The 20000-nt window shown below is 36.8% G+C and overlaps 1 protein-coding gene across 3 annotated transcripts in view; it reads right to left on the bottom strand.

The window, feature by feature from the left end:
• LOC135196145 (centromere protein V-like) overlaps window positions 1–20000 on the bottom strand; it is a 71422-nt gene that overhangs the window by 12737 nt on the left and 38685 nt on the right. Inside the window, exon 1 of one of the 3 annotated variants that reach the window (XM_064222696.1) lies at window positions 12451–12582. The exons of the other annotated variants lie outside the window; for them this stretch is intronic. Coding sequence (XP_064078766.1) covers window positions 12451–12453 — 3 coding nt within the window. The 5' untranslated portion in view covers window positions 12454–12582. Of the gene's footprint in view, window positions 1–12450; window positions 12583–20000 lie in introns of those variants that run through there. 3 annotated transcript variants of the gene reach the window in all.

Here is a 20000-nt window from a genome sequence, read left to right as displayed (position 1 = left end):
TTTACCGATGGCAAAGGATTTCACGTCTGTACTTCATAGGACTTTCATCATTCGAGACTTAGCGGCAGCAACATTTCTTTGGTATGGCGCTATTCCGTCAATTCTACGTATTTTAATAATCCAGATCGGATGTTCTACCTATATACCTCGAATTTGAAGGCGTCGAATGATAATAGAAAATATGATTGATTTGTCATTAATGCTAGAGAGATCTGAAATTATTATTTAGTAGTTTCTGCAAAGCACGCCGAAAACAATGACGGCCATCAATATTTCATGGCAACATGAAGACGAGGCACAACAGAAGCTCCCGACATACAAGTATACATATATGCATACATTCTTTATCAACATCCAGCCGTTTCCAATAACAGTAGGTGGATCTGGAGAAAAAGACAAAGGCAATGGTCTTTGCTATATCCATACTTCAACTGCTGAATCGGGGATAAGCGCCATGTGCACAAAACTTCCATAATGCTAGCCTCTTTATATGCCTGTACGGAAGCAAAATCTGCAGGACTACAAAGCCCTGCACAACGTTGAGCGACTCTCACCGGCACCTCCTGGGTATGAAGGTCCTTCCTTCCATCTCAACCTGCATTTATCCAACAGTTTCCTCATTTTCCTCTCCTCTTCCCACCTTAAACCTCCTAATTATATACTCATCTCACCAGTTCTCTATTCTTAATGCTCTCCTTGACAAAACCATCTCGAAACTTTCTGAGCCGTCCTTCCAACAGCATTAATTAACCTTTTTACCAATTCCCCTTTGTATCCCATCATTTTTAGCCATTTTAATTCTACGTGCACAGCTTGCATTAGGCAAACGATTCATCTTGAAAGCTATGAATTTTCTTTCATTTGCATTCAACAACCACACTTCACTACTATAGAAGAGAGTTGGTTCAACGCTTTCATCCAATCCCACCTTGGGCTCCGTTAAGACTCCACGTTTCTTCCCAATCTTTTTCAACAAACCCTACTACCTTCCACGCTCCCCCTATCCTGTCAATCACCTCTCTCTCATCCTACCATCACCCATTGGTACCTACTCCCCAAAACCCTTGTTCACATGAACTTTCACGTTTAGTTTTCTATAGAAGAAAACAATTGCGCCGCCTTTGTCTGTCCGTCCGCCCTCAGATCTTAAAAGCTCCTGAGCTAGAGGGCTGCAAATTGCTATGTTGATCATCCACCCTCCAATTATCACACATACCAAATTGCAGCCCTCTAGCCTCAGTAGTTTTTATTTCATTTAAGGTTAAATTTAGCGGCGCTATAGGCACCAACCAAGGTCTTGGCAGAATTTCATGGGCCGAGGCTAAGAGTCTTATGGGTCTCTTGGCTGAGGCCACTGCCAGACATAAAACTCGACTGCGCCGAAGAAACTTCGACGCATTTTTTACTTGTTTATCTTGCAAACACTTTCCAAATTTTTCATTCTGTAATTTGTCTGTATGGTGTTTTGACGTTGCATGGAACCAATGGTTATACATAATATACAGCTTTACGTGACTTCCGAACCACGCCGAGAGTGAACTCGCGGCCACCGAGGTGGCAGGCCAACACCATACCGACCACGCCACTGAGGCGCTTAAAAAAACCTCTGTCATTAAACTGCAGTTTATCTCCATTATCATTAATCAGTACTGCATCATCTGCAGAAATTAGCTTTATACTTTTATACACATACATACATACACACACACACACACACACACACACAGACACACACAGACACACCTGGAGACGATTAAGAGAGTAACTCACACCCTTGGGAAATCCAACCCTTTTGCATTTACCTACCCAAATATATATATATATATATATATATAATAATATATATATATATATATAATATATATATATATATGCATATATATACTATATATATATATATATATATATATATATATATATATATATATATATAGTTTTATGTACGCGCGCGTTTGAGAAGAAAAAAGTGCACATATTTTCGAATCACACTGATTTCTGTGTAAAGTGAAGAGTGATATTAATGCCTATTGGGGTTGATAAGATGGATAGGAGTCAATGGCAACCTTTCAGTGAGTAAGAGCTGTAATAGATTCACATCAACCGCACATCTAATGTTTAGGCCAGTCCCGTACGACGCTCCTGATTGGCTGTTGATAAGCCAATCACAGGTATGGAAACTCTCAGTCTCTCTCGAGAGTTTCACATCGGCAGGATATATGTTCCACCTCTCCTGAGGGAAGACGTATTCCTCAGGAGAGGTGGAACGTACACCCTACCTATGTGAACTCTCGAGAGACTGAGGGTGCCCAGCCCTGTGATTGGCTTATCAACAGCCAATCAGGAGCGTCGTAAGGGAATCGCCTAGACATCAAATCTGGACCGTGGTTTAACCAGACCACTGAGTTGATTGACAGCTCTCCTCGGGCTGACCCGAAGGATTAGATATTTTTACGAGGCTACGGACCAATTGGTTACCTACCAACGGGACCTACAGATTTATTGTGGGATCCGGACTACATTATATCGAGAAATGAATTTCTAATCACCAGAAACAAATTTCTCTCACTCCACGTTGGCAGAGCGGGGAATCGAACTCGGGGCTACCGAATCGGTAGGCGAGCACGTACACCACTCGCCCAATGAAGAACGAGTATGGGATATAACTGATATATCATACAAGTTGAATACAACGAAGAAAGTACAATAACATGATGAATTTGGGAAACATAACGAGATTATTTTCAAGAAGATTCTACGGTCAGTTTTTAAGATATGGCGTCCCGCTTTTTCAGGGAAGGTCCAATATCCGGGTAAGGATAGCGTGCAAAGTTCTTGATAAAGGGAATAACAGCAAAACTCACGTACCTCGCCGACCTCCACCTTATGGGGGATGACCTTCGTCAAAATTCGAGTTCTAACTTCCGCGTTACGAACGATTCTTTGTCCTCAGAAATTATGATACCTGACGGCGCCTTGCATTTGGCATGTGTCGACATCGCTAAAAACGATGTTTCTTCAACCTTCTTGCTTTGAATACCTTCAAATTTTCTCTAATGTCTCCTATACTCTACCTGTTTATTGTTTCATATCGTCCTCTTCCTTACTTCCATATCGCAATGAATGCGAGGACAGTAAGATGTAAGACGTGATTCATAAAATTGTTGAAACAATTGAGGGAGGTATAGGAAGTGACTGCGATCACTGAAAAGTATAGAATTTAACGGTAAAGGTTTGTGTAGCATGCGTCACAAGTTCTTACCCTTGAGGTGTTATTACAATTATATTTAATGAATTTCACACTGAGCAAACATCCTTCATGAAAAATCAAAATTTTGATTGACAGGAAATGAAAATGAAACATAGAGAAATGGACAAAAAATCGTCTAAAAGACCAACGAAAAAAATTATGAATATAATCAGCAATCATTAATAGTTAGATGTGTAGAAAAGGAATAAGTTTTTAATTTTTGAGTGAGTGACCAATCAATTAATTAATGAGGAAAGTGTTTGATTCATTACACTTTTAAGCAAAGAACTAAAACCCACGACCCTTGAAGTATACAGTACAGAGACTATGGAAAAGCGTAAGATTGACGACTATTGGTTAAATGGTCGCTCAACGCGATATGACATTTTGGATAATCCAGCAACCATAAATTAACTATTCGACTACTGCGTTTTTTGGGGCTGAAATATGGCTCAAGCGTTTCCAAAACCTGAAAAAACCGACAAATTAAGAGGGCATCGTATATGGTAAAAGTGACCAGGAAAATCTACATGAATATTTCAGGCTAAAAAGGCAATCATCGCATAAGCACTTGGCTAGGGTGGCGAAGAAGGTGTGTCTATCCTAGCTCCAGGCAATGTATCTGAATTCGACAGATGTACTTGTAGGTATGTATGAGCGGAAATAGACTTCTACCTTTCTTCATTGCCAGGTATACATCATTATCTCGCCCGGCATCAGTAGATCTTCATTTGACCCTGGCTTCGTAGTGGCAAACTTTTCCAAAATACGAAGAAATCGTAAGAGGGGTTTGTGGTCAATGTGTGTGTGTGTGTGTGTGTGTGTATATATATATATATATATATATATATATATATATATATATATATATATATATGTGTGTGTGTGTGTGTGTGTGTGTGTGTGTGTGTGTGTGTGAGTGTGTGTGTATATATATATATATATATATATATATGTGTGTGTGTGTGTGTGTGTGTGTGTGTACGTATATATATATGACTGGTGAAAATGTTCTGCTACAACATCTAATAAAAGGAGCCCATAAAAACAGGAAAAAGGTAGAAAGAAAGTACTATATTTCAGCGACTGCTGTTTCCCTCTTCAGGTATGCAATGAATGGAAAAAGGTACAGAAAAAGGGGTATTTATACCAAGATGGCTGGACCTCTTGGGATAAATACCGCCTTTTCTGTACCTTTTCTCATTCATTGCATACCTGAAGAGGGAAACAGCATTCGCTGAAATATAGTACTTTCTATATTTTGGCGTTTTTCTGGTCTCCTTTCATTAGATATAGTATATACTATATCTCAGGAACAAAGGATTCTTAAAATAGATGCAAACAGAGAGAGAGCTGTCTGAAGGGAAAGGGATCCAATGAAAGGTGAGTGGAGTAGTTTGAAGGTTTGTGTAACAAGTGGCTGCCAAAGATGAAATGAGGTAGAACAATGGAAAGACACTGGGATTTCGAATGAGCACTAAGTCCCACGAGAAGAGTATGTATGTGTATGTGTTGGTGTGTTTCTTCACTTCTCTTTTTTTAAATAATGATTCAGGAGAATAACTCCATTTTAAACTGGTCGGCAAGGTTGAACTACTACTATATATCATTCCGACTGGCATTTCCAAAAACAAGCTCGTCACCCTCTCTGTGGGCATAAGTGTGATGAATGAACTGCTTTAGAAAGCTGCTCATTTTGGCCTAATCGGAATCATCCTTTGCTTCATTTCCGCTGCACCACCAATGACGATGATGATAAATCTTCATAAGCATTAGCGCGTAACTGTGTAAAAAAAAAAAAAAGTCCTAAGTTCTTTCTGTTTTGCACCGTAAAGGAAAACTCGTCAAAATAATTAGTTCAAGGAAGATTTCTTGAACATAATACTCAAGACGAGTATCTCTCATCACCTTGATTTGTGTACTTATCGCGGTCGATTGTCGAAGGTCGAGAGAAACTTGTGTTTGTTAACTGATGCGTGTCTGGCGCACGCAAACTTATCGTGAACAGTTTTAATCACGTATAATACACACACACACACACACACACACACACACACACATATATATATATATATATATATATATATATATATATATATATATATGAAGAAAAAGACACATGATTGCATTAGGAGTTGAGGCTCCAAAAGTTGTTGTTGTTTTTGTATAAGAATCAATTTCTAAGAGAAACTTGGGGTTATGGGATATATATATATATATATATATATATATATATATATATATATGTGTGTGTGTGTGTGTGTGTGTTATATAGTTATAATAAAGTACAGACGTACTATTAATTTTATTTGTATGGTGTTTAGACGTTGCATGGAACCAGTGGTTATTCAGCAACGGGACCAACGGCTTTACGTGACTTCCGAACCACGTCGACAGTGAACTTCTATCACCAGAAATACGCATCTTTCACACCTCAATGGAATGCCCGAGAATCGAACTCGCGGCCACCGAGGTGGCAGGCCAACACCATATCGACCACGCCACTGAGGCGCTCCTTACAGACATATTATCAATGCACGTAAGTGTCATTTCCCACGCTTCGGAAACTGGCATGTACCAAAAGATATTCTTTTCGGTAGAAACAGAGACAAATGCAACATGGAGTGCGCATCAATCAAGGTTAATCAGCCCAGCCTTTATTGTCATTGAATGAGGATTATTCGTCCTACTAGAAGTGATAAGGGTGTGCCCTATTGTCTCACTGCCTTGCGCAAGAGGTGAATATTGCGCCCACGTCTGAAGAACTACTATTGTTTGCAACGATGTCAAACTATTTGTTTTTAAGTTACGCTCTGATGCAAACATACACACACACGCACACAATCGTGCAAAGAGATCAAGACCAGGGTTTCTCCTTTGAGATGAGACTCAGTATCGAAATGAAGAGAAGGATTATTATTCCGAGTACAAACAAGGCGTGATACGACCTCCAGCTTACTCGGGACGCGTGCAAGACTTTCCCCAGACGCATAAGTTGTAAACATTATATTCTTAACGTGGTCTTTGTAATCAGTACTAATACCTAGTACTACTCAAACTAACAACAAGGATCAAATAAAAAGGACACAAATGAAACACGTTCATATATACTCAGTTATAAATGGAAACACGAAATAATAGAACAGAAACTAAGCCTAAATTCAGTAGTACACCAAATAAATTTCATCAACGAAAATTAAGATAGATACGCTATCTTTTATAAGGAATCATTTTTCTGTACTGTTTACCATGCGCATTATTTATCTTTTACATTTCCATTCTAATAAATAAATCATAAACATCCTATCCTATAATTCCTGCACCTTTTTCAGACCTTTTCAGGCACCTCCATAGACCTTTCCTACCCCCGCAACAACAACAACAACAACAATTTAGTTTGTAGGCTTACTCCCCGAGTTAGCTATAAAATGCAAAATGAAACTTTTCTCTCAAGAACAAGGAAACGACAGACTTCACAAGCAGCATGCTAATTTCTGTTAGAACTGTCAAACGTCGTGACCGCTTTTATTTTATATATATATATATATATATATATATATATATATATATATATATATATATATATATATATATGTATGTATGCATAACTGGTTTAATCGGCAACATAGTAGCCAATGTAATTTTTTTTTTAAGATAGGAAAATATTTTGGTAAAGTCCCATATAGAAGAGACCCACGGCTGATCCGTGTCTGCTCATACCTCTACAATCCTCTTTGTCGATAGTGAAACGAGATAAGTAATATTAGTCCGACAAAGAAAGATTCATTATCCAAATGTATGTTATATATATATGTATATGTATATATATGTGTGTGTATATATGTGTAGTATAGTGTATGTATATATATAGTATATAGATATAGTATATATTATATATATATATTATATATATATTATATATATATATATATATATATATAACATGTGTGTGTGCGTGTGTCACGACTGGATTAGTGTCTGTCTCTGCATATTACTGTGTTAAAACCTTTGTTGTATGTTTGTCATGCTTAAGTTTTCGTGAGTTTGTGTGTATGCGCATGCGCGAGCGTTGTTTGAGTGCACTTGCTAAAACGTAAAGGGAATAGCGGAGTCGAATCCCAAACCTTGAACACATAGGTGATGAATTCGATGACAATCAGGATCCCTTCGTCACAGTTGGCTGTAATTGTATTCAACAGCTATTTTTCACACAGGTGATAAGATAGGTAACGGACGTTTAAACAGCTGTTTCTGACACAGGTGATAACAGGACTAACGGACGTAAAAACCTGTGTTCCGAGTATGGCTATCTACATGGACTTTTTTTTTTTTTTTTTAATGCCACGGTAAAATGAATTCGCATCTTATAAGCTACGTGTCAAGATTGCACAGGCTTATGATGAGAAAGTTCTAAATTTAAACTAAAAAGTATATATGACAGACTGCGAGTTTTCTTAACAATAGAATGCGATAAAAAAATAGAAACAAAGAATAAATGGAAAATTCTTGAACAGTAGTCCAAAAGCAATAGCTGTATGATTGCACATTAATTTAATTAACGTGTGTAATTAAACTGAACAACAACAATAATATTCAAGACAATGATAGTACTAAAAATGTTCTTGTAACTGCAGACTTTACTTATAATATTGACAACTGACGATGAGATATCATACTGATGACTACAATGATGACTATATCAATGGAACAATGTCAGTAATAGATTAATGATGAGAGGTAAAATTTATCTTGAGGGTGATGGTTACGGCAAGGATAGTGACTGATAATAGTGAAGAGTGTGAAACTCAGGATATTTAAGATAAGGAAGATAATCAATATATTCTGCTCTTACGACTTTTTTTTTTCAAATCGTCATCTAAAAAGCCTCAAAGATAGTCACCAGACTATAAATCCAAGAAGGTTCGAACCGGGAAAGAGAGAGACAAGTTATAGGAGAGGGTGATGCAGACATAAACACGAGGGAACAGAAAATAGAACCACTTCACCAGGATTTAGGAGACGTCAGCGAAAACCAGGAATGCTGACGTCTCCTGGATTCAGGTGTATGTTTTTTATTTTACTTGTTACCAGATTTCGACTATAAAGCACTGTAGCAGGCGTAGGACACTTTCAAATTCAGTCGTAAATTGGTGTGCGTTCAGAGCTGGATTTGATATGCATATTCAAGTATTTATATTTATATCTGTGGGAGAAGGCAGGAAAATCTTTATAAATTGAAACTGCCAAAGGCTAAAGTGGTATTGTACTACGATTAGCAACATTGCCATGTAAGTAAATAATAATAATAATAATAATAATAATAATAATAATAATAATAATAATAATAATAACAATAACAATAATAATAATAATAATAATAATAATAGTAAAACACCAAGAGATGAAGGACACGATCAGGAAATATAATAAAAGCCATAAACACATGGGCAGTGCCAATAATCAGATACAGTGCAGGAATAGTGGAATGGAAGAAGGCAGAACTCTGCAGCATAAATCAGAAAACCAGGAAACATATGACAATACACAAAGCACTACACCCAAGAGCAAATACGGACAGACTATACATAACACGAAAGGAAGGAGGGAGAGGACTACTAAGTATAGAGGACGTCAACATCGAGAACAGAGCACTGGGGCAATATCTGAAAACCAGTGAAGACAAGTGACTCAAGAGTGCATGGGAAGAAGGACTGATAAAAGTAGACGAAGACCCAGAAATATACAGAGACAGGAGAATGACAAACAGAACAGAGGAATGGCACAACAAGCCAATGCACGGACAATACATGAGACAGACTAAAGAACTGGCCAGCGATGACACGTGGCAATGGTTACAGAGGGGAGAGCTAAAGAAGGAAACTGAAGGAATGATAACAGCGGCACAAGATCAGGCCCTAAGAACCAGATATATCCAAAGGACGATAGATGGAAATAACATCTCTCCCATATGTAGGAAAAAGTGATAGAAAACGATCAGGCAAAGATCCTCTGGGACTATGGTATCAGAACAAATAGGGTGATACGTGCAAATAGACCAGACGTGACGTTGATTGACAAATCAAGAAGAAAGTACATCATTGATGTCGCAATACCATGGGACACCAGAGTTGAAGAGAAAGAAGGGAAAAAAATGGATAAGTATCTGGACCTGAAAATAGAAATAAGAAGGAAAGGATATGGGATATGCCAGTGGAAATTGTACCATAATCCATAGGAACACTAGGCAAACGATCCCAAGATCCCTGAAAAGGAATCTGGAAAAACTAGAGGCTGAAGTAGCTCCAGGACTCATGCAAAAGAGTGTGATCCTAGAAACGGCGCACATAGTAAGAAGAGTGATGGACTCCTAAAGAGGGAGGATGCAACCCGGAACGCCACACTATAAATACCACCCAGTCGAATTGGAGGACTGTGATAAAAAAAAATAATAATAATAATACTTATTATTATTATATGATCATTGCATAAATCGTTCATATATTCTCATCATTATAGAAATATAAAATAAAAGCACGCAGATCCGTTTAGATCTTTTATAGGTAACCAAAAGCAACCTCGTGGTTTTTATTCCTCATTCAAGGTTACTATTATTATGGTGGTAGTCGCAGTAGTTTTTATTTATTTCACTAAAGATCTAAAAACAGCCAGCATTTACAGGTCACGTACAAAGTGTACTTGTCATTTTTTACAGTAATTGACTATAATGACCGCGGCTATGTCAGCAATTGTACGTGACTTTGGAAGAGAATGTACTACACGGCCAATTGTTTACATTCGGCTGATAAAAAAAAACACAGCCGACGGAGTACTGGGATATATGTATACGTATATATATATATATATATATATATATATATATATATATATATATATATATATACATATATATATATATATATATATATATATATATATATATATATATATATATATATATATATATATATATTCCTCAGTTATATTCATAAAAGAGAAAATATTAAATTTAAAGCTTCCCATCGCCAAAATTGGAAAGATTCCAGTGAAAATTATACATTCATAAATGGCTATTTTAACGTTAGACGTAAAAAGCTTAAACAAACTAACTAACTCTCTCTCTCTCTCTCTCTCTCTCTCTCTCTCTCCTCTTTCCTGATTCCCAGGGAGGTGCCTCCCCTCGTAAACTGCCAAAGCCAACGAGACATCCGCGTGAGAACTCCCTCAACAAAAAGCAGTTTAGCATTAGCGAACGTGGCTGCTTAACAAGAAGACGGAGAGCCTTCAGGGGTCACGAGTCTTAGCGGGACACTCCCTCCAAGGACATCGGCAGCATCTCTCGAAGCCTTCATTCCTTATCATTTCTCTCTCCTATTTATGACGGGTGGCTTCGCTTACCGAGATTCTTTTTATGTTGATCATAAAAGTGAAACGAGTCATCGAAACAGATGCGATGGTACGGAGAAGAAACGAGGCAGCAAACAAAAGACATGAACGTAAAAATAATTGTACCTCCACGTAAGCGTTGACGTCCATTATGATGTGATTACCTCAACGTAGAATCAGAGGAATTTGTTTCTGGCAAGGCCAATATTGGCTTTGGTTTCTGGTGATTATAAATTCATTTCTCGGTATAATGTGGTTCGGATCCCACACAAAGCTGTAGGTCCCGTTGCTAGGTAACGAATTGGTTCCTAGCCAAGTAAAACTATCTAATCCTTCGGGCCAGCCCTAGGAGAGCTGTTCATCAGCTCAGTTATCTGATTAAACTAAGATATACTTAACTTTGTACTGATTAGATTACAGCGGAGGATTCACGCGTAGACAGCCATCCGTTATCTATTTGTCAGTGACTGCTGCTTCTCTGCCACCAAGAGCCCTGATGTTCTGTACATCCCCTGTGTCACAATCATTCCTGTTTAATTCAGGTTTTATGAACGTTAATTGAACAGAAATCATCACTTGTGTCACAATCATTTCTGTTTCATTAAGGTTTTATGAACGTTAATCAAACAAAAACCATCCCTTGTGTCACAATCCTTTCTGTTTAATTAAGGTTTTATGAACGTTAATTAAACAGAAATGACTGTGACACAAGGGGTGTACAGAACATCAGGGCTGCTGGGGGTAGAGAAGTAGAAAAAGTCACTGGCAAATGGATAACAATAATGTTCTCCACGCATAAGAACACGTGAAAACTATCCGATTCCTGTCGAAAGAGCATTTGCATTTCCTGAGAAAACCGCGATTACAAACAAACACACTTTCTGAATGAGGTGTCAAAGGTCACATGATGCAATTGTCGTAAGGATGTTCAACGAAGGCGCCTCTCACACTTATCCAATTAAACCCGGCTGCTCTTTCTTTCTTTCTTTCTTTCCTTTCTTCCGCACAAATCATTTGAAAATGAGCTGAAATCAGATCGTGATCTTCAGACACACATACATGTCAACACACGTGCACACACACACACATATGCACACACATATATGTACACGCGCACACATATTTACACAAACACACACACACATATACATATACATATACATATACACACATATATATATATATATATATATGATATATATACGCACACAAAAAGACACGCACAGCCATACATATTTATACATAGAATTTCGTATCTAGTGGTTATGACACTCGCCTAATTAACGACGGAGCCTGGGTTTGGGTTTCGGGAGAAAACGGAGCGTCACGCGAGAAACCGTTAAGATTTATCGTATATTTCTATTTGCTCCAAAACAGCTAACTGGGTTCTTGGTATTTGGTAGACTGGTGTGGGTTGCAGCCATAGTGGTGGATATAGGTAAGGAGGTACCAGTTGAGAGATGAAATATATATATATATATATATATATATATATATATATATATATATATATATATATATATATATATATATCACTGAATCACGAAAAAATTCTACGTGAGGACAAAAAGTCGAACGGACTTGTAGAACTTCTATATATATATATATATATATATATATATATATATATATATATATATATATATATATATTATATATATATATATATATATATATATATAAATATATATATATAAACCTCTATAAAAGAAAAATCAATATTCCGGGAAAATAATATCACATATTTTCCACCAGCAAATGGACAACGCTCAAAAAGATATAAAGTGGAAAAAAAAAAGATGAACAAAACGAGGACCTACCATGATGGATTTCCTGAACAGGGAAAGAAACGATCACGCAAAACTGTGATGAACTTGCAACTTGAAGTGCAGCTGAGAGAATACTAATCGCTGCAACTTGCAACATGAGCTAACAACCTTTATTCTCCCTTCCATAGAGGTGGGGGGTGGGTGGGAGGACGAGGGGGTGCAGGTAAGTAAAAGCTCACCACCGCGCATGCGTAGGTAGAGCGGGGCGGAGGACGGTGATGAACGTCGAACGAGAGAACAACTTTTTGCCTCGTAGGGTGAAAACGTTACAGATAAAAGTCACCCTAAACCTTGACATTCCACCTATCCCGCCTAATCTTCGTTAAATATAGCAGCTGGCTGCGCGCCACACTGAAAACGGTCAAATACTTCGGGTCATAAGAAATACAATTTAAGATATGTAATCTGTACAATTCACCATATTAATATAATGCAAAATCATTATCGTAGTATGTTAACATTAAGGCCATTGTAAGAAAATTGTACCCTTACCCAAATAAAATTGTGGATAAACCACACTTTACTTTGCTCTGACTAATACTTAACTTTCTAAGCTATTCCCTACTATGGGTAGCTAGCTAATTAGCCACACTCCTCTTTCACCCATCATACCTATCGGTTAAAAAAATCTGAGCCGAAAGAGAGAGAAAGAGAGAGAGAGAGAGAGAGAGAGAGAGAGAGAGAGAGAGAAGAGAGAGAGAGAGAGAGAAAATCTGAGCCAACAACAAGCGCCAAAACAAAAAGTGTGGCAGAGAACTTCCCTGAGGAATCTCTCCCAAAAACATTGTGGAAACGATCGAGCTTGGCGAAGACTTCATGGGGAAGTGGTCGCGCGTTCGACCGATGCTGCAAGCCAAAAATGATAATCATGCGCTAATTGTTCAAAATGAATGTACTTTCACCTCACCAAGGCCGGTTTGGGGGATGCACCGCGATACAAAACGTCTCATGTGATCAGCTGCGCCCTTAAGTCGTATTTTCCCCAAGTAGGAAGCCATTGTGGAGAGAAAATCCATTATTAACCTTCAGATTCTAAAGCGATCAGTCTCAAAGATAAAAAAAAGACTATGAGCAACAGTATGTAGTATTACTTCCTTTCATTAGGATCTACGTCTAAAATTATCAATTGTGTTCGGGTTCAGCACTTCCAGTTTATATATATATATATATACATATATATATATATATATATATATATATATATATATATATATATATATATATATACATATATGTGTGTGTGTATATTTGTGAGTAAGTATGTATATATTATATATGTATATGTATGTATATGTATATGTATATGTATATATATATATATATATATATATATATATATATATATATATATATAATATGTGCGTATGTATGTGTGTACAACAGAAACCACAAATTATGACCTAAAACCTCAAATCACACCCGCAAAATTTATTATACTACTGAAGGCTGTGAACTCGTGTTCTTTGTCTTGAAACTTTGTTAAATGGTTGCCTTTTATCTCAGCAACATAAGTCTGCCAATTTGACGTAAATTTTGCCAGAAAAAATAACCTCCACTTCAGGGAGCAACTTGGATGACTAAAATGGCCTTCATCAGGACGGGCCCTCCTACTCAGATAATATATTTACAAGGCTATTTATCAATAGCCCATTCATTTACCAGCCTCTCTCTCTCTCTCTCTCTCTCTCTCTCTGTTACGGAAGCGCACTTCCTGTTATCAGGATAGTCATGTTCCTAAACGTTAATTAAGTAGCAATGAGATCAGGATATATGACATTCAGATTTCACTGGTTGATGGCGTGGTAACCTCAGTATAATACAATGAACATGTCTCCCTACCTAAATGGTTTATGGATTGCATTTATTTGGATATTTTGTTAAAATGCATAAGCAATGGCACTATTTAGAAAGTAAAATCAATGAAAATATCACCGCAAGAGCAATTAGGACGCGTTTGCCTTATTTTCACTTTGAATACAAAGGCCAGTGGGACAGACACCTGTTTGACCTTTTCTAGGTCAAGCCAGTAGAAAACAGGTAAAGAATTAGAAGCAAAAAGGGTGAAGGCTATAGACTAAGAAAGCGATTACCCTGCTCTTGCAGAATTAGAGTTCATGAGAGTCAGGAAAAGCAAAGCGAAATCAGAAACGCCCTTTCAGCTCAAGGGACCCAAGGGGAGATCCTGAGTTCGCTTTGCTGAAATAGGAGCAACAGAAAAGAGACAGAGAAACTTCCCTGGGTTGGAGAGAACGAGTATACCAAGGGAAGAAGCAAGGGCAGGGTCGCGGATTTAATGATTTGACTTTGATTCTATCCAGTATTAGAAGGAAATAAAATTTCCGTGGAGCATTTTAAATTCTGAACACCTCGGTTTTGACATAAAGTAACAAGGCCATAGATAGACGGAGTCGAGCGGTCACCTTTCTATGAACTGAACTGAACAAGCGATTGTTTTCAAAAGGAAAGGAAATAATGGTTTGGAAGATTAATTAGAAACGATGACAATTCACAGGAGCCAACTACTGAGCAAACTATGGGGGAGAAACTGAACATGAATTCACAGACATTTTCAATACTGCGAGAGCAGTGAATATGTGGAAGGAATCTATGCTCGGTTTTTTTACATCTGTCCACCGGCCTGTGGTGTTTGCGTATGGTAACACTACGTCGCGGGCTTTAGATAGTCAAATTCAAATTCAAATTCAAAAATCTTATTGATAATTTACATCAAAAGGGAAGTATAGTGTTCCTATATCTTCCCTTTCCCAATAACACAGTTATTCTATTTTAAAATACAATATGGTTTCCCTTACATTTTTTTTATAAAATCAGTTATTTTATTATTATTAATTATAAAACATATTTGTTCATTCAGATCTGCAATGGAATCATTTCTGATTCCATCAAATTCTTTGCATTCCATAACGTAATGATACAACTTATGACTTTTGTCTTGTTTACAAAATTTACAAGGTACATTTTTGTCTTTATTAAATTCCCAATAATACTTATATCCCAATCTAAGTCTCATAACCCAACTTTCAAACAAAGTAGATCGTTTTCCATAAGTCACATTTGTTCCTTCAGAAATTTTAAAATAATGATATAAACAACTACTTCCCTTTTCCAGTAATAGCTTAATGTTTAATAGCTCATTTTGATTTCTAACTGATCTTATATGACTTTTAATATTATTAAGACTTATTAATTCAAAAATATCACTTCCATATTTTTCTGCCTCCTGTTTAGCTAACTTATCTGCAATATCATTATAATATATATTTACATGGGAAGGCATCCATATAAATTCAACTTTATCATTATTTATATGAATATTATAAACCAAATTCCTACATTTATTTACAACAGATTTATAACGGGGTTCTTTAGCCTTCAATGATTTTAATGCACTTTGGCTGTGCTTTAGATAGTTACATTTAGCTTGCATTCAACAATGACAACAATATCCTATTTCGAATATTAACGGTGTAATTCGCTACAGTAAATTATTAAAACCCTTTTCAGTTGCAAATGTACACCCAGCTATCCTTTTATTTACCTAAAACTTACACATAGCGTCACTATCAACAGCCCGGGACGCAGTGTTACCATACGCACACACCACAGGCGGATGGACAGATGACAAAAACAGAGTATAGTTAGAAAGTAGTAGAAAAGTTAGATCAGAGCCACTGGAATTGAAAAAAGAAAGTTGATTTAGACAGAACGATGGGCGGGGCCTTTCACTGACGGAGCAAGTCACCGATTCATCAATGCCAGAGAGAGAGAGAAAGTTGGATTTGGTGCTGTCGATCGAAAACTCCATCGACAAAGAACGATAATGTTTCAAGACGAGACGAGGCCGCTACTTTAGGTTTACTCTTGATGCGATATTATGTACTATCGAAGTACGAAGGTATAATGTTCCCTGACGGATATACGGGAATCGTGAGAAACAGCAAAAGGTTCTGTCTCTCTGTAATATATGTATATATATATATATATATATATATATATATATATATATATATATATATATAAAGATGTATGCCACGAAAGAAAAATAAACTAAGGAGTATCTGCGAGACCTTTCGACGTTAAAAGTCCTTTACTAAGCAGAAAGTTTCTGCTTAGTAAAGGACGTTTAACGTCGAAAGGTCTCGCAGATACTCCTTCGTTTATTTTTCTTTCGTGGCATATATCTTTATTTATGGATTTATCACGTTCCTTACTTTCGTGATTCAGTTATACATACATATATATATATATATATATATATATATATATATATATGTGTGTGTGTGTGTGTGTGTGTGCGTATGTGTGTGACTGGTAAAAATGTTCTGTTACAACAGAATTCCATCTAATAAACGAAGCCCATAAAAACGTCAAATATAGTATTTTTCTCTCTATATGTTTGCATTTTATGGGCTCCTTTTATTATATTATATATAATATATAATAGATATATGATAATAACTATGATATAGTATATATCATAATATATATGCACACGGAAGTATATATGTATGTAGTATGTATATAAATATACTCTATATTTATAAATATTCTATATGCGTGTGTTAACTGTGATAATAATAATATACATAAATTTATAACTGCGATTGTTTTCAGCACTCAATTTCCGTCACAGGTTGAAACTCTCACCCGCCCACTCACAGCTTATCAAAATCATGCAGCCTTTTTTTCCTTTTTTTGTGTGGGAGGACAGAGGTAAAATGTCAAAAGTTCCTGGGTCGACCTCGTACGGGCACGACATACCCAAATTTTGCGTTCGTAGCCATTGTACCTCACTGGTAACCATGAGGGAATATACCACGAATCGTTAGTATGACTCGCATTATTCAAGGCTAAAGCATATCAGGAATTTGAATAATAACATGATATCAAAACACACAAAAGTTCTGAGTAAAAACTCATCATAGCAGGGGAAAAAAAACATTCTCCCGCGTATCGCAACTAAAAAGACGACGGAACCCGGTTCCGCATCAGCTATGGGAGCCAAGTAACGACACAAAGAAACAAATGTTTACTAACAATGGAAATGACGGAATTCACCCCCACCGGCCCCCGCCGCCCTCTCCCCCTCCCCTCTATACATCTCTCGCACGGCTATTTTCAGACAACGAACACAGTGAATAAGCTTCTTTTCATAGATGCCCTTGCTGCTTTATGATTCTTTTTCTCTTCTCTCTCGTGGGAGGACTCGCCTTTTCCCAACGGGTCAAAGTTCAAGTATATCTGGCATAAGATTCCTCGCTTTTTTCGGCGCTGAGTCCACCGGTCCCGTTTCAGAATTCTCTCTCTCTCTCTCTCTCTCTTAAACCATAAGATGATGCGACCGTCAGACCACATAGACAACATAATAGGCAACATAATCAAGCCTTGGAATTTACCGTCTGCCTTCGTTTTTCCAAACTCTAGGAACCTCTTCCGTTGGGAAACAAAGACCTTACGGAATATAATGACCAAATATGATAAAAAAAAAAAGTAAATATGCGCCGAAGTTTCTTCGGCTCAATCGAGTTTCCTGTTCAGCATACAACTGCTGTATGAAACTCTCAGCCACTGCTCATGAAACCTTCAACAGGCCGTGGTAGCCAATGTTGTTGCAATGACAGATGCACGATCATGGCTAGATTTAATTCTTAAAATAAAAACTACCGAGGCTAGAGGGCTGCAATTTGGTGCGTCTGATGATTGGAGGGTGGATGATCGATCAACATGCCAGTTTGCAGCCCTCTAGCCTCAGTAGGTTTTAAGATCTGAACGCGGACAGAAAAACTGCGGAAGAACAGCCAAAGTCATACCAACAGTTTTCTTTTACAGAAAACTAAAAGGCAGACAGACTAAGTAAAAGTATGGGAAACAACACATCAAAATAAAAGTCATGAAAATGGAATTGAAAAGGGCCTAAAAAACATGATTAGCACAAGATAACCTTATATTTCGAATGCGATTAATAATAATTTAGTGTTGATCAGTGGTTGACTGATTGACTGGTTAGTCCTTACTGATCAGTGGTGTATGTTGGCAGTTGCTAAGAGACAGAGTAATTATAATACGGAAGTTGTAAAGGCAAAAAAATTACGATGTTGGAGTGATTGAAAATGGTGGTTTTTCCGTAAAACTATCCGCAGTTGCCACTGATCAGGAATAATGTAAGGTTTTTGAATTTCTCAGAACACTGTATATATATATATATATATATATATATATATATATATATATATATATATATATATATATATTCCCAAGTCCTTTCAATTTCAGAAAGGGCAGCTACAGAATACATTTCTTTTCAAATTCTTCGCTGATGTTTTGGGAAGAAGATGCCAGATCCCTGCTCCCTTCACCCGAACTTCCAACCTTCATCAACCACACGACTACGAGACAGCTAAAGGACCCACCACAGCAGACTTACTACGAAGTTACTAATTCACCATTTCCGCTGACACAACCACTATGCATTTTTCAGGAAACGGGCCCAAGATGTCGAATATATATAACTATATATATATATATATATATATATTATATATATATATATATATATATATATATAATATATATATATAGACTGGCATGAAAGAGCCATAAACAAAAGTGAGTGGAAGGACATGTCTGAGGCCTTTGTCCTGTAGTGGACTAGCAACAGCTGATAATTAGATTGCTTTGACAAAGCTTTGCAGATTCTTCTATAATATCCAACAAAACCACTACGGATAATGATAACCGTAATTTAGCAATTGTTATCACTGGCACCACCAAAGAAAAAATAAACAGAAACAATGACAATATACTCATTATAATCTACAGACGTCGCATCTAAAAGAAGACCCTCAGGAACTGTGTCTGAGTAGTTACTAAAATGAAGGAGAGGAAGCGCATCGAAGTTATGGGTACGACTAAAACTAAATCAAAGATGGTAAAGATGAATTTAAAAATTCATCGATATTATTTAAAATTGACCCATTGCCGATCCTCCCAAGCGAATCCATTGAAAACCCTGCATCTGTCACCACAGAAGCCATCACAGTCATTGAAAGGGAAGTGAGTCATATTCAAAGTCAGCCGTAAAATGTCTTTCGCAGCGCCAAAGATTTGTTGACATTCCATCCCGTTTTGCGTCATAGATAACTTCGTGCCTACTGCAGTTGGAAGCTTACTTAGCATTCTCTAAGTGCCAGAACTCGCTCAAGGTTAGAGATGTACAGGAAGCGATAATGTCAACCGGCCCACATCAAATATCCTGTAGCAACGTTCATATCCTAGCCGGACAGAGACGACTTAATCATGTGGTATAGTATGTATATATATATATATATATATATATATATATATATATATATATCATATATATATATATATATATTATAATAAAATGTTATATTTATACATAGACATATATGCGCTATATATATATGTATATGGTATTATATATCATTATATATCTATTATATTATATATATATATTATAATGAATTATAATAGATATAATATATTAATATATGTATTAT

This window comes from Macrobrachium nipponense, chromosome 17 (assembly GCF_015104395.2).
Source record: "Macrobrachium nipponense isolate FS-2020 chromosome 17, ASM1510439v2, whole genome shotgun sequence".
Lineage (NCBI taxonomy): Eukaryota > Metazoa > Arthropoda > Malacostraca > Decapoda > Palaemonidae > Macrobrachium > Macrobrachium nipponense.
Note: the sequence above shows the minus strand (reverse complement) of the source record. Positions and strands in the feature narration are given on the sequence as shown.